This window comes from Mytilus galloprovincialis, chromosome 3 (assembly GCF_965363235.1).
Source record: "Mytilus galloprovincialis chromosome 3, xbMytGall1.hap1.1, whole genome shotgun sequence".
Lineage (NCBI taxonomy): Eukaryota > Metazoa > Mollusca > Bivalvia > Mytilida > Mytilidae > Mytilus > Mytilus galloprovincialis.
Genome location: NC_134840.1, coordinates 83,819,262 through 83,835,755, shown reverse-complemented (window position 1 = coordinate 83,835,755; position 16,494 = coordinate 83,819,262). Strand labels below are relative to the sequence as shown.

General features: G+C 29.9%; 1 protein-coding gene across 3 annotated transcripts in view; it reads right to left on the bottom strand.

The window, feature by feature from the left end:
• LOC143069171 (uncharacterized) overlaps positions 1–16,494 on the bottom strand; it is a 57,965-nt gene that overhangs the window by 12,593 nt on the left and 28,878 nt on the right. For all 3 annotated transcript variants that reach the window (XM_076243663.1, XM_076243662.1, XM_076243664.1), the window contains 4 exons: positions 10,681–10,856; positions 4,481–4,625; positions 2,499–2,605; positions 1,464–1,605 (listed from right to left, as the gene is read on the bottom strand). In XM_076243663.1, coding sequence (XP_076099778.1) covers positions 1,464–1,605; positions 2,499–2,605; positions 4,481–4,625; positions 10,681–10,856 — 570 coding nt within the window. The remainder of the gene's footprint in view (positions 1–1,463; positions 1,606–2,498; positions 2,606–4,480; positions 4,626–10,680; positions 10,857–16,494) is intronic.

Sequence of the window (16,494 nt, the reverse complement as noted above, 5' to 3'; positions counted from 1 at the left end):
TGATGTTTTTACTAGGCCACATCACTTCCAGTAAACAAGATATCCTTCCACTTTCCTGGATTGATATCCCCAAAAAGATGCAAGATTTTTTTTTATAAAATCTATATGTTTGTTTCAATTCAGCATAAACATATAATCAAACAGAAAAAAATTGAGTCCAGAAAAAAGTCAGAAAAAAAAATGGACTATTTTGTTTCCCTCCATATTTTGACATGCCCCGGGAACTGGTACCTTATAGGCTAAAATTTACATAATTTTACCCAGCCCATACTGTGGATTCATTATTATTTGGGGGTACTATAAATACTAGAGGCTCTAAAGAGCCTGTGTCGCTCACCTTGGTCTATGGGCATATCATAAACGAATAAAAATTTACAAAATTTACAAAATTTATGAAAATTCTTAAAATTGACTATAAAGGGCAATAACTCCTTAAAGGGTCAACTGACCATTTTGATCATGTTGACTTATTTGTAAATCTTACTTTGCTGTACATTATTGCTGTTTACAGTTTATCTGTATCTATAATAATAATCAAGATAATAACCAAAAGCTGCAAAATTTTCTGAAAATTACCAATTCTGGGGCAGCAACCCAACAACAGGATGCCTGATTGGTCTGAAATTTTCAGGGCAGATAGACTTGGACCTAACGAACAAATTAATCTCATCAGATTTGCTTTAAATGCTTTGGTTTCTGAGATTTTAGCCAAAAACTGCATTTTACCCTATGTACTATTTTATTGGACGCCAATTGATGAGAAAAGCTCACTTGGCCCTTCGGGCCAGGTGAGCTAATAATTTTATTGATCTTGTGTGTAATAGATTAACCCCTAATTTTATTAGTCAAGACAAAGTATCAAGTATCCATGATTATATAAAAATATCCTGAATCAACGAATCACCTTAAATGTAGTTATTTGATAGCTTCCCTTAAATTTGCTCATACACATTAAATCTACATAAATTAGTTTTTTAAATGCAGATTAATTTTCGTTCAGGTTTTAATTTTGTTTACTTTGTTGATAGATTATGTTTGCAAAATTTAAACTCCAATGAAATTTTAACCTTTACGGAATAGTACATTCACATATTGGAAACCACAAAAATGAATCCCCTTGATATAAAATTAAAACCAAAACCAACAAACTTTTAATCCACCAAAAAGCACAATAAAAATACAGAACTGGGTAAAGAACATACAGAACATATTTTACCAATATTTTCAAAAACTTTTATCTCAAATACACTTTTAGTAAAAACACTTTAAAAGGAATAGTTATCTATTTGACTTATTCCCCCTTCTCTGCTATTGACAGATCTTTTTGAAGTTGAAATATTGAATGCATTGACTTATCTCCCCTTCTCTGGTAATTGCCAGATCTTTTTGAAGTTGAAATATTGAATGCATTGACTTATCTCCCCTCCTACATATTGAGCATATTTTAGATAGAGTTACTATACCTTCTCTCGACATTCCAGCGCTGATACATTTCTGGTAACGACAATAACGGCAATTGTTTCTGTTCCTTGGGTTGATCTGACAAGATTTCTCTCCCTTACAATTATATCCCTGGTTTTCCACAAGTCCTCTTCGGAAAAATTTCTGTAATTAATTTAAACCTTATAAGAAGAGAGCATATATGTATATTAATTATTACAAGTCTGATTATTCCTGAATAGAAAGAAATGCTGTTAATTTTTCTTATACCTATGGATTCTAATCTATATTTATTTATAAAAAAAAAGATTGATTGATCATTTGCATTTAAACGCAACTTGTATGTGCCACTTTAAAAAAAAAAAAAGAAGGTAAGAACTAATTTTAAGGTTATCTTTCAATACACTATGGGTACAGGATTTTCTTGCAGTGTTGAAGACTAATTGGTGGCCTTTGGCTGTTTTCTGCACTTTGGTATGATTGTTGTCTCTTTGACACATTACCTATTACCATTCTCAATTTTACTCATTTGAGAGTAACATTTGGTCGACTGTTTTTTTTAACTAAAAGTCAATTCATTTTCCATTTCGGTCATTCAATTTATAGCCTATAATATGAAATGAGTTTTTGTCATTTTAAAGCTGTACAGTGAAATGAAGTTGTTCTCTGATGTCTTTGGTGTATATTAGTCTCATTGTCCAGCATATACACTTATTTTCATATGTGTCATTTTTTGGTTTTAATATAAAAAAGAAGATGTGGTATGATCGCCAATGAGACAACTCTCCACAAGAGACCAAATGACACAGAAACTAACAACTATAGGTTAGTGTTTTAACAATTTCTGCACAGTGTAAGGGAAACTTTTATTTTGTTGAATAATTTAATTTTACTTTTAACCTTTATCCACAATATTGACAAAAAATTAAGTCTCCCATAATAAAATATAAAACTATAGAATTCTAATAATGATTATATTTATTAGATTTGACTTCATCTTTCTCAATTTTGAAAATATGTGTACTACAGGCAAAAGTTCAAAAGAACAAAACATTCACCTTGCAACCTTCACATGTGTTCACTCCAAAATGGATTCCGTTGGCGATATCACCACATACTTTACATAACACTTGCCCTTCAGCTGGCTGGACGGTTTCTGGCTTTTCTGAAAAAAACAAAAGGTAAACATGTATATACAAAACATAGACAGCAGATAGCAAATATTACTATGTGTATAATATAATATAATATTATTAATTCGTATATTTTAACAAATTTGACTCGTTTAGGGATAGTCACATGTTAAACTATATTTTCAAAGGTAGAGAGAAAACGGCGGATAGCAAAACGCATATTGACCGGCAAAAAGCATATTGCACGGTTATTTTTAGAATATCTAAAAACCGATATACTTTGTGACGTCATGTAATAAATTTCAGGATATTGTTTAACGTTTTGAAACAAATGATATCTGTGATCAATTATTTGACGAAAAAAAATCTTCAAATACATAAAATGTCCCCCAAAAAAAGTAAATGAAATAACAACTAATATGTTGTTATTGTCAAGGAGACAATGTAATATATATAAAGTTCCAACAAACCTAAATGACGATTTTGATACAAACATGGTCGGAAATTAATAATATAACAAATATAGCCTTTGTATGAGGTCAATACAGGATATATCGACCCAAAGAAGTATATCGACCTCGGACTTCGTCCTCAGTCAATATACTTCTTTCAGGTCAATATATCCTTGTATCGACCTCATACAAAGGCTATATTTGTATAATACTATGCCCTTTGGAAAACCACCCTAAGCTCCATAACCATGCCTTTTAATGACTCTATGTTGTATGTGAGTTAATGAAACACTTAACTTAAAAAAAGAAGCTATATTTGACTCTAGTATCTAACATAAAAAGTACACATGTACACATGGCATGAATTTCCTTCATTAAATATTTTTTTTGCCATGCATTACCCGGTATTTATTTATATTTGGAGAAAAGGTTTAGTCTCAACTTATTTAAAGGTGATTTAATACCATGATATATAAGCACTTTTCTTCAGTTCTATTAAGTTTTTCGCTTCAAAGGTGAACTTAAAAATGTATGAACAATTAGTATGTACATTTTGTAATACACTCATAAGTAAATGTAATTTAAAAATTATTACAGTACAAATATTTTCATTTAATTTATAATTTGATTTAATGAGTCATAGAAAACCATTCTTGCTTAAATAATGATATAGTTACTTTGCCAATAAATTAATTCTTGTTGAAATAAAAAGAGTTCTACATTTCTGAACTTTTCTACAGTTGTACCTTAAAAATAGACTACAACCTTATAAAAATTCTAAAACTAGCATTTAAGCTTCCTTATTCGTTAACATAATTACTTTTAATAATCTAACTAGACAAAATTTACATTTATAAGAACCTTAAACCTGCCAAACCTTAATTCCTGTAGGGGTTAAATTGTATGTTAATTCAATGTACCGTAATTGTACTAAGATTTAGGTTGCATTTTAAATATATTACATGGATACATAGTGAAATATATTTGAAACAAATTCCTGACCTTTTATGGTATTAGATTTTAATGAATAAATTTAAAGAATATGAGAATCTGTTTATCTCGAATCCAAAATCGGGAAAACTAGTATTTTGACAGTGAGTACCATATTAATGACAAAATTGTTTTAGCTTCTTTCACCCCCAGACAGCGATTATAAAAAGTAATACAGACAATGTTTTAGAAACATAAGGACAGTAAATGGTCCTAGTGAACCAAATTTTCACCTAGTCATGAATAAGAACTGTGGATCACCCCAGGTTAGTGTTACAAAGTCTATAGCTTTTTATATAGTATTTTGTAGACTGTTGTTTGTTTTTTCATCTTTTTTTTCTTTTTTTGCCATGAATTTGTCTGTATCTCTCTGTGACTTATGAGTTTTGATTCTTCTTTTGGTATCTTTCATCAACTCTTTTTTGACTGAACCAAGCCAAGCCAAGTAGTTATATGTATAGTTACCTTTGCGGCACATTCCCGCCATGAGGCAACGTTGATAGCGACAATACTGGCATCGGATTCTTCCTTGTTTGGCAATATCACAATTCCCATTACACTGACAAGTAAAAGTTGGCTCTCCATCTTTTGTACATCTAATGTAAAAGCTCTGCAAAAAAAAAGAGGAAAGAATGAATATAATTTCTTTACATACTTGATATTGCTAAGACACTGATTTGGACATTGATTATGAAACTTTATTAACCAACTAAGTACATTATTGCCAAAAGTGACTGTTTATTAAAAATTACATATTTCTGTAATGGCCCTGTTTTTCTGTAATGGCCCTGTTTTTTCTGTAATGGCCCTGTTTTTCTGTAATGGCCCTGTATTAATGCCCAGTTTGTCTGTATTAAACCCTGTTAGGGTTTTTAATAAAGTTAATAAAACTAAGTTGTAAAGAGTATAATACCTTTTTGTATTTTATTTAATTTAGTAACCAGCAACCAAAATTAAAGAACCATATAAAGGGATCACTGTTCATCCTGTTTTTAACACATATCTCTTTCAACTTAATATCTTGGATATTTGGTATATTTAAAGCTTTATAATGGTGAAGTACAAATTATTTTGTTCAAACTAAACTGTCATTAAAAGAGTAAGACAGTACATCAAGTTAGCAGCAACACATACACTTTTGTTTAGTTGGTTAATAAATGTATTAAGAAATGGGTGTTTTTATAATGGCCCTGCAATATGTCCTCGGTCAGTAATAATGGCCTCGGATGTCTGTAATAGCCCTCGGCGTTGCCTCGGGCCATTACAGACTTCCTCGACCATTATTACAGACCTTGGACATATAACAGGGCCATTATAAAAACACCCATTCATTAATACTATAGGACAGGATTGGTCAAAAAATAATATTAAAATTGGGCATGTTACAATAACAAAACCAATCATAAAATCGATAATAAATAAATTAGTCAATTTTGTGTGGTCCACCATGCTCCAAAGCAATGCTACTACTTCAATTTGTTGACTCAAGTTTTATGAGTTTTCAAGCTATCTATTCATTAACAGCAAATTCTCTTCAAAATAAAAAAAAATAAATATAAAATGAAATTTGCATAAAAATTTCCATTAGAGTCTTTTGAAAGAATAAAAAATCCATTTTTTACTAGTATTTGTTTTTTATTTCCTTGTTCAAAATTACAATAAGAGAAAACCTCCTTGTATAAAACTCCTATTGACAACAACGCTGGAAACACAATACAACAGAACTATATATCACTTATTAATTATAGAAAAATATTAAATCATACATCTAATAATATTTCTTAAGTAGTTATGACAAAATTTGTACTTTTCTGATCAATATTTAGTTTAAGATTTTCTTTATGCCATCAAGATTACACATTGTATCTAAAAGTTTCCTTAGAAAAATTCAATTTGCTATTTTTTGATGTGAAAATATGTAAATATTATTTAACAAAACAACTACAGAGAGCGGGACATAAGAAAACTATTGAACTCCCTATGGTAAAATGTTAAATTTTCAAAAGGCCTTTTCAAATTGTTTGTTTTTCTTTTAATGTGTTTCCCTATACAGAGACTATTAAGCCAATGAGAGCAGCCCATTAATTCCAGCAGTTGAAGTAAACAGGTATATAAAGCATGCCTGATACGATCAGTTTATTTCTATTCCTCTTTATAAAACTCTTTCACAAAAAGATCGATGCAAACACTCCACCTGAGACGGAAAAAAAATTTGATGCGCAATAAAAGAAATAAGCATTATCAATACACTTTCAGTCCTTTAAAAAATTCTAAATTTAAAAAAAAATATTTTAAATTCTATTTTACATATAAACATTTTCAAAAGTTAATGGGGTGATCATTTCAATCCTTTGTTTATTTTTAGTTTTTTAAGTCTTTTTTATGTCCCCAAAAATAAAAGAAAAAGTTTATATATCGCACATATCAATCTCATTTCATGTTAACGGGGTGGTTATTCTAATTTTTATTTTCAAGTATTGCGTTAGATTTATTTGTTTATCTTTTATTTTATTCATTTTATTGTTTTACTTATTTGTTTATCTTTTATTTTATTTTACTCTATTATTTTAGTTTATTTGTCCTTTTGTTCTTTTTCATCGAACAATCTTTTTAAGGTTTATTAATAACTGCATAATTTTTCCTAGAAGTATGCATTTGAAAAAAAACATATAATTATTACAATTAACACCTACAGAAATGGTTCCAAATGGCACTGAACCCCATATCCTGTTTACAGGGCTTGTGTTGTTGTGAACACACGATTTTATTTCACTTCCTTACTTTATTTTATCTTGATTTTATAAAATTCAATCTTTTTATAATTCATTATTACTTTTTCATAAAATTTGGCGGTTAAAGCTCCTTATGAACATTTTACAAATATGGTTCCCAAACTTTTTATCTCTAAGGGGATATCATAAAATCTGAAATCTATGTTATATTGTCAAAATATGAATAATTATTGTCAATTTTTGCTAATTTGGAGTTCTCAAAGGTTTTATATTTCTTTCCTTTTAAAACAAAATATGAATATTAATGAGAACCAAAAGAAGGTAAACCCCTCTGTCGATTTTGTAAGAAAGTTAGATTTGGTTTCAAAAAACTAGTGAAATGTTTTGTCCCATTTTCAACTATAAATACATGTAAAACATCAGACTGTCTCGTTAATGTATATTTGTTTCATTTATAACATATAAAATTCCTATCTTTAATGACTATTAGAAAACAATAAAAAAAATCTGTAAGAAAAATATTTTTATCTTTTACTTTTTCTTTCACAAATTACAATTTTTTTATAATTACAACAATTATCCTTTGAAATGCAAATGGCGCAGGAAATAGTCAATACATGTACGAATAAATGGATTAATGTCAAACAATATCTTGGCATGTAAATTTGTCATTAACATGGCTTTTATACATACTGAAGACTTAGTTGTTCGACTACAAAGTGTGCAAATTACTTATCATGGATTCATTAATTCAATCTATAAAAATTTTCTTCCACCAAATTACGGAAAACATGACAACAGTGGCATTTAAGAACAACTTAATCGAGAGTTCCATAAAACAGTAGGTCAAATTCTTGGAAGTTTTCAACTTTGATTTCCATTTAAGTCATAACGGCATCATCAATTAAATGTGTCAATTGTGATAGTGAGGGTTTGTATGATGAAATAGTCAGATGTGGAAAGGGTTTTGTTTTTGCAATAGCATTTTTCCTGACGGAAAGAAGGCTCTAAATTCTATTGCCAAGCCCTCCAATTTATGGCAGGGACTTCTACTTTCCACTTTTTTAGTTTTTAAAAGTCCTTGTTCTGCCACCCATTAAAGCATTATTAAAAATAATCCAGAACAAGAAGTGTCATGAGTACACAGATTCCCAAACCGCACTATCATTTTCTATGTTCAGTGGACCATGAAAATGGAGTAAAAACTCCAATTTGGCATTAAAATTAAAAAGATCATATCATAGGGAACATGTGTACTAAGTTTCAAGTTGATTGGACTTCAACTTCATCAAAAACTAGCTTGACCAAAAACTTTTACCTGAGGTGGGACAAACGAAGGAACGAAAGCACAGACCAGAAAACATAATGCCCATAACTGGGACATAAAAAGAGGTGTTTTTTGAGCCACTCCTCAATGTCCACCATGGTTTAATGTCAAAAGATAAAAGACCACAATTCCCCAAAACATTTTGTGTACAAAAATACTGTACCAAAAGGAGTGTTATGGACAAGTCTATCGGCAGAGAAAATCTACGGTAAATCCAACTTTCAATTAAACATTCAACGCAAGGTTATTTATCTGCTTTAATTATAATTTATTCTTAAATTACACGACCTTTTATCTATAAGCAAGTTTAATATTTGATGTATATTAAAGTTATTGAGCGAGCTGTCAGTATTTTCCATTAGAATTTAAAACCTTAGCTATAGTGGTATGGAGATTCTTCAACCCTTTGTATGTATATGTTTGCTCCAATACTAATCAACGTATTCAAGTCGTCTTTTATAGAAAAATATTCAATTTTAAAACGCAATAGTTAACTAGTATGAAATGTTATATTGATTTGGAGACGCGACAGAACTTGTCTTAGACCAAGGACAAAATTTTAAATGGATATACTTAGGTGATTCACAATGTGTGTTTTACAATTAATATGAATAATAATTTTCAAGCATGAATTTATTGAGGATTAATATTGGTTTTGTTCATTATACAATTATTCTATATTTATACCCACTCTCAAGGGAAAAACTTGTCTTACAAAACACCCACTTGGCTCATGACATATTATCACCTCTTGTTATAGTTACTGTAAAGTGAAAGGGGAGAATAAAAGGGGGGGGGGGGGGTACAATATTTTTCAACTAATTTGTGGTTCAAGAAAATATTGCCTCAATTTGATCTTTATTGAGGGATTAGGATCAGAGACATGAAAAAAATTTTAACTAAAAAAAAAATTATGGGTCTATATAGAAATAGTGAAATTAAAACCATAATTAGCTATGTTTACTTCGCACTATTTCTCATACTGTTGAAGTGTTCTATTAAATTATATAATTTAAAATGGTGGATATTTTTTATTTCAAGGGGTCCCCGAATATGATGAAGAACTTTTAAGAATCAAATTTACATGGCAAATTTTTACATTAAAAAATCATGAAGCATTATTTTTGATGCAATATTTAGAATCATTTGATAACGATTAAATTTTTAAAGAAATAAATTGTTTTATTAATTCCATCAACTGAGCCTGGATTTCAAAGGTTGAACAAACTATTGCTTTCATAAAACTCTTTGAAAAAAAGCTGGATAAAAATCTCATAGCAGTTGTCACTGGAATGTAAAGCCAACAACGACAAATCTTCAATGATATGCATAAAATTTAAGTTTAAACATTCAAGTCTGCAATTTTTTAATTTTTTTTTAGAATCAAAACATACTCCAGTGTAATAATATGAATAAACTTGAACATGGTCAATCTAAGTAAATAACACTTATACTCTGGAATGTGAACGCTGATATAAAATCGTCTCGGATGTTTTCAATAATTTGTAATCAATTTTAGATATGTTACATACGTTCAGGGATACATTTAATATGTGAATGTATGGTTTGCATAGTTAAGCCGTGTATGATAAGTTAGTATTGTGATATTGCCGTGGAGAAGTCATTACGCTCTGTTGTTAACCTAGTGATCGTCTTGATGACGACAAAACCTAAACCCAAACACTTTTATTTAGTTTCTAAGATTTAAACCTTTACAAAATTCAAAAGACATGGGTTTTATTAATTGTGAGGGTTGTCTAGTTTACTCTTAAGCTTTTTCAATAAACGTTTTTCAAAGTTTTTGTTAAAATTTCCCAATGCATGTGCAGTATGTGTATTTTGGAATTAAATTCTTAAACTTGTAATTTTTATAAATACTAGACAGAGATAGTAAAGACGCAAACTGCACATGCATGATGAAATAACAAAATTTTCCTTTCATCAAAAACTTTTAAAAAGTCAAATTTCAATATCGACATTAGCCTACATGTAAATATTTGTTTACTGTTGAAGTCGAGTAAATAGAGAAATAAGAACTTCAAAAGCCACTTGAGATCTTTCGGATAATGTTCGTCAGTCGGTTTTCTCATCAATAATTAATTCTCTTTGAGCAGATAGCGACACGAAATACAAAAAATACAAAAAAAACAACTTGAAATTCAAACTTCTAAGTCAGCATGCAAAATTTGTGTTTTTTAGATTTCAGTGCAATCACACTTTTAAAATTAGCATAAAATTTACAGTAACTTTAGAGGGCACCAGTTTCTTTCCAAATTATTAGTACAGCAGCGTAGCTGTATAGGAAACCAAAATAGCTGAGGTGAGGCAAAATTGATTTAGGGAACTCTAACTTGATTTACCATAACTGATTTGAAGCAGTGTTTATAAAAATGTAACAATATTAAAAATATCAAAAACAAAGCTAATTTTTTTCTTTCCAGTAATTTTCGGAAGGAGGAGGAGAATTTAAAAATAGATTTTTTTCCAGGAAAAAGTTTTGCATTTTTTTTCTAAAAATCTTTTAGATGGTTTTTTTCTCACATTTACTACATCTTACAAATTCATATTACCATTCACTACTCATAAATTTCTCCTATAAAACTTACTTTGCAGGGCAAGCATACTAAGGCCCCGAAGTAAAAACCACTAGCTTTTTCTCCACAAACTACGCAGACTTTGAAGTCTTTGTCTTCATCTGGCATGCAGTCATTGGTCGTTTCTAATTTAATATCAGCAGGGAAACCCACTTCGTCATCTAAGCTACTAGACAGACCACAAGAACCTGCAATAGAAAGAAAACAAGTTTTGAATAACAAATATGTCAGAGCAATAATAGATGTTATGAAATGTATTAAAATTCAAGATATATAAAAACAAGATATATAAAAGCAAGGCCCTCACAATGTATGTGAGGGCCTCAGGGAAGATTAGTTTATTGTAACTAACTGAGTTTACCCTCTTTAAATAAAGAATTTATTATTATTATTATAATAATAAGTGTCCATAGGATGCCATGTCCAGCTCGTACCAACACATTTCAATGTTCTGTGAACAAATATATCTGAGTACATAGACTCAAATTTGGTTGATAAATAAAAGCAAAATCAATGTCAACATTAACAGTAAAAAGTCCACAAAATTTTCTTCTAACACAATGATATAAGCTTAGGTAAGATTTCTGTTTTAGTTCAGGATTTCAGCAGGTGAAGTTAGAATAAAGCGGAACAGGACCCCTGACCCTCCCTTTCAATCCTTTACAGTTCCATGATATTAATTATGCATCTTTGGACAAAGGGATACTGAAACTGGATGAGTGCTTTACAAGCAGTCTATGACAGAAAATTCCTTTACATTTTGGTGGGTAGTTGTTTTATTGGCAATCATACCACATCTTCTTATTATGTTATATTGTTTCTAAACACTTTGAGAATTGGAAATTTCAAACTAAAGTATTAAGGTTGATTCATATGTTGGAATACATTTTAGGGGATTAAGAAAAAGTTGATGTTATTTCTTTCTTTATTTCTTGCATTCTTTCATCACGAACTTCAAAAAAGTTAAATTTTCCACAGCTAAATTGCAACCATCTTAACAAATAATATAAGTGTTGTTTGGAAAATTTCGCGTGCAAGTCTATGTGAAATTTGATTTTAAATTCAGTAAAATTAAAGATTCCGTTTTAACCAAAATAAGGTAAAATTTATTTCCTCACACTCTAACAAATATCCATAAATCAATAGTCTAAGACCAAACAGATACCCCTGGCTGACCCATTTTGATTTCCTTTTACAGGTAAATTTATTGGTCAATGTTTATACAGAATACTCTGCATAGTTTCTCTAGTATACAAAAGTTTTGTTTACATAGACTGTATCTTATGGACAGCAAATGTTAAATATGAGCAAATAAAATTATTAACTTTTAAAACTTAACGCCTCCTTAACATGGGGGCAGTAGGTTAAAGTTGTTAAGTTTAATAGAAATTTAAGAAGTTGGGCGGTAACAATAACAGATGTTAACGTTACGTTGGGAGTCGATATGAGCGCACCAAAAGAGTTAGGTCACGATATCAAACATGCAATTAGAAGTACTTCTGAAAATCAATATTGGACCAATTTAAACAATTGCATTTAAACAAGACAATTATTTTTATAAACTGTAACATGGAAACTTAATCTTATTCATATTTTAAAAACTATCCAAATCTTTAAAGGGTTACATTACAATAAACTTTTACCGGAAATGAAATGAACAAATATTTGGGAATTTCAGTGCATGTGCTATACTTACAATGTACTGAAAAATATAGTTGAAAGTTTATAATTTGAGTACAAATCATAATATGTATTAGTAATTTTACTTGTTGAGACTTTTTTTTTGCAAGATAACGCTTAATAGTGATCATCCAAAACTTTTTGTCATATACTTTAAATTTAAAAAAAAAAAGTTTTCAAAATCTTAAAACTGAATTCCATCTTATCTTGTCAACAGAATCACCCAGAATTCAATACAATTTTTGACTTTCAATGGTTTTTTTCAACTTGGTATTCTTGCTTTAATCTTAAGAAATTCCTAGGACTGTCAGGTCATTTTGTTCCAATTAAGGTAATTTTAGGTAACCTTGCCACGTCAAAATATATTGATTTTTCAATAGTACAGATTGAAGCATTTTTGTAATTCCAAGTTATAAATTAATGGACTACATATTCTATTTCTAGTAACCTGGAAAAGGCCAGTCTTTTGCCAGAACAATACATGACAAGACAAAAATATTGATTACGCACGTCACAGATAAACCCTGGTCTCTCTAGCCATATTTGCACGGAACATTAGGGGGATATTTCTGATAAAGAGAGGTGCGACCTTTTAAGACGTCCCCAGATAAAGCTGTCAGATCGCTGAGTACTATTACATTATCTGGGTACGAATAAGCTTTATACAATGAACAATTGAAACAAATGTTTAATTTTGGGAATTCCACAGCAGGTGAGCCCCGTTAATATTTGTCAGGGTTACCTGTATTTTACCTGGCAGGTAACACTGACATATTGTGTAATATTATTACAGATTTAATAACTGATCGAGAACTTTATTTCATCATAATATTGAATTTATTATATTTTAAAGTTAGGGTACATTTAAATTAACGAACATGAGGAGTTATTTTAAAAGATTTTATTAATTAACAAACTCTATCCTGTTCTTCAAATTTCTTTTTAAATATACTTTTCCTGTTCGATTAAATAAAAGTATTTATTTAATGACTAAATGCTTTTTTTGAATTAAGTTTTGATGCACCAAATTGCATGCAACCAATTTAAAATGTAGGAGTTCCCCATTTGGTGAGGTTATAAATAGACCTGTTTGTGCACAAAACTTTTTTCATTTATAGTATATGAATTGTCTATTACTTATATAGTATATGAATTGTCAATTACTTATAAACAATAACAAGCTTTATTGGCTCTCGAATTTAGCAAATCAAAATCTAAAGAAATAAAAGGGGAATGTGTTGATGGGACACAGATGATGCCCCTGCTTGTATATAACACAACAAAAGGACACAAAATTGGTGAGGGGCAAAAAAATAAGTAATCAGAATTGCGCACGTCTCAAAAATATATTTACAAACTTTGACAGTCACATTTTAATTACATTTTTTGTGGGGTGGAGGGTTTCCCAAAAAGTGGTTTAATGTCTCACTGGTTGACCTCAATCTTTAGAAAGCAATTTACTATAGTCCAATTACGTATTTTCTTAAATTCAACAATTCTTTGCTGTGAACCCAATTCCTACTTTTTTCACCTGTAAAGGTCCTTTATTATCAGACTTATATAAATAAGTCAAGAAAACTTGTACACATGCATTCATTCACAGTGATTGGGAAAATTTAACAGTGTCAAATCTATTTGCACTTCAAAACCTAATATCTTATTAAACTATATATAAACCTGACCTTGACCCTTACCCAGGTGTACTTGTGAACTTATAATTGTACTTGTAACAAGTTACCACTTATAGACTGCTGAATTAATAATTAATAGTTTGAACCATAAAGCTGTTTAAATTTTCTGCCTTTTTAACCAAGCTTCAAAACTGCTATAAACACGCCTTTTTAACACGGTTTTAAGTATATAATTTCCAATATTAAGCAATGAATATTAGAAATTGTTTTTCATTTCTTAATAATGAAGTTGTAATCAACAATAGACAATCTGTTGTTCATGGTAACTTATGACATTGCATTTATAGTTCTAAATAATTATTATTTCATATCGGTTAAGTATAAACTTCTCCTATTGGATAAAAAGAGGCCACATGACATTCATTATTCTTCAGTAATACATTCAATCGGTAATTAACAGAACAAAACGGACCAGAAAACCGGTCGTTAACGAACTTTTGACATGATAATGACCGGTGGGGCGTGGTTTCCGTCTGATAATGACCGTTGGGGCGTGGTTTTCGTCTGATAATGACCGTTGAGGCGTGGTTTCTCTGTTTATGGAGATGTCCCTTTTATAAAACATTTTCCTGTTTTCAATATTATTTTAAGTTTTTGAATTGTTTACTATATGTTTTCGTTAATTATAAAATTATAGAGAACTTGATTAAGTATTTATATACTGAAAAATAGCACTAAAAAAATGGCAGTACTACTACGACTGGTATTCACTCTTGCCATAGAAATCGTATAACTACTCTCGAGTTTGCTTTAGGCATTTTGAATTTACCAAAACATGGTTTCTCAATGAAATAAACATAATAGTTCTTGAAAAACTGGTCATTATCGTGATACAGGGACTGCCCGTAGGACAGTGGTATTAACTGCGACAGCAATAATGACCTCGCCTCCGGCTCAGTCATTATCACTATCTTAGTCAATACCACTGTCCTGTGGGCAGTCCATATATTACGATAATGACCAGTTTTTCAAGAACTATTATATAATTAAGTTTCGTAAACTGGTTAACCCTGCAACAGTTATATGTGCCTGTAAAACCCATACAGTTAGCTAAATGAATTCAATTGGATTGAATTATGTCCCTTGTAATGTCTCTCATGACAATTTAAGAATTATGTACATCACTGCAAATTCCTTTAGGTGCTATTTGTTTGTTAATCATAAATATAAATTATTCAAATAATTATACCACAATCTCATCATTTAATAACTTTACATATTATATTCATTGTTAAAACCAATTTGACATCAATAACTGTGAAAAAAATATAACAAGGGGCAGATAATAAATTGTGATTGAATACAAAGTACATTTTTGTCAAAATTTTATCTAAGTAGGTTACTTTGACATAAGTCTGCAAGTTGAGCATGTAACACAATAAAAACATAATACAGTCATTGTGTTGGTTTAAAATATTTTTATCATCCCTCGTAATCAGATTTGGAGCACACTTCAAAACTTAAATTGAGGACTGTTTAAGGTAATAAATACCGATTATCTTAATTCTTTTGAATATAAATACCTAAGGAACTGGTCACAGAGCTGGGCAGATTATTATTCACCGGAATAAAAATAAACACCAAATTGTCAACGGGTTTAAAACAACGAAATTGATATTATAAATGCAGATGTTTGCAGATATTTGATATCAATTTAAAGTTCTTTTTATTAAACAAATGCCTGTTGTTGCAAATTATTAAGGATTATTATGTCAACAAAGTTCTTTTAACAGGATCTTTTTCCATTTTACTCTTAGTTTTTAAAGATATGTACAAACCAAAATGTCTTACGAATTTGCAGTGTCATATGTTAGAATCAAGATAAATATAAAAGTGGTTCTTTTTTAGAGTATCGTCTTGCATACTCAGTTCTGCAGTTTGAGTTTTCAAAATTTATATTTTTGTTGATTGCAGATTGAAGATTTTTAAAATAACAAAACTTTATACAATATATGTACCATGATATTATTCCTTTTATTATATTTGCCTCTGAATCATTCAGCACTATATCATTTACCTATTACGTGAATAATTATAAATGCTATTAAATTATATCTAACTATGAATATAAATATCTCCTTGAACACTAGCTAATTGCTTTTATAAATTTACAAAAAGATGTTTTCATATTAGTTTATATCAATTGAATGGATTGCCTTAAAAGCTCTTTTCTTGACTGGAAGTCGTTTCTCATCAACATCAGTTTAGGTATTGTTTGACAATGACAGTATCCATTAAATAAAACACCTCCGTGATTTCTATTGTGTTTGTTAAGATGCTGTTACCACAACAAATTAACGGGACTTCCCTCACGTCATTCAAATTAGTCGATTTCGAGATCAACTGATAAACGAAATGTGATTTCCTATTGAGTAAATAAAATGGCTAGAAATTTTCAAGTTTTAATAGTATTAATTTGTATGCGCAGTTTTCCGAACATGAAAAGTAACTTCTA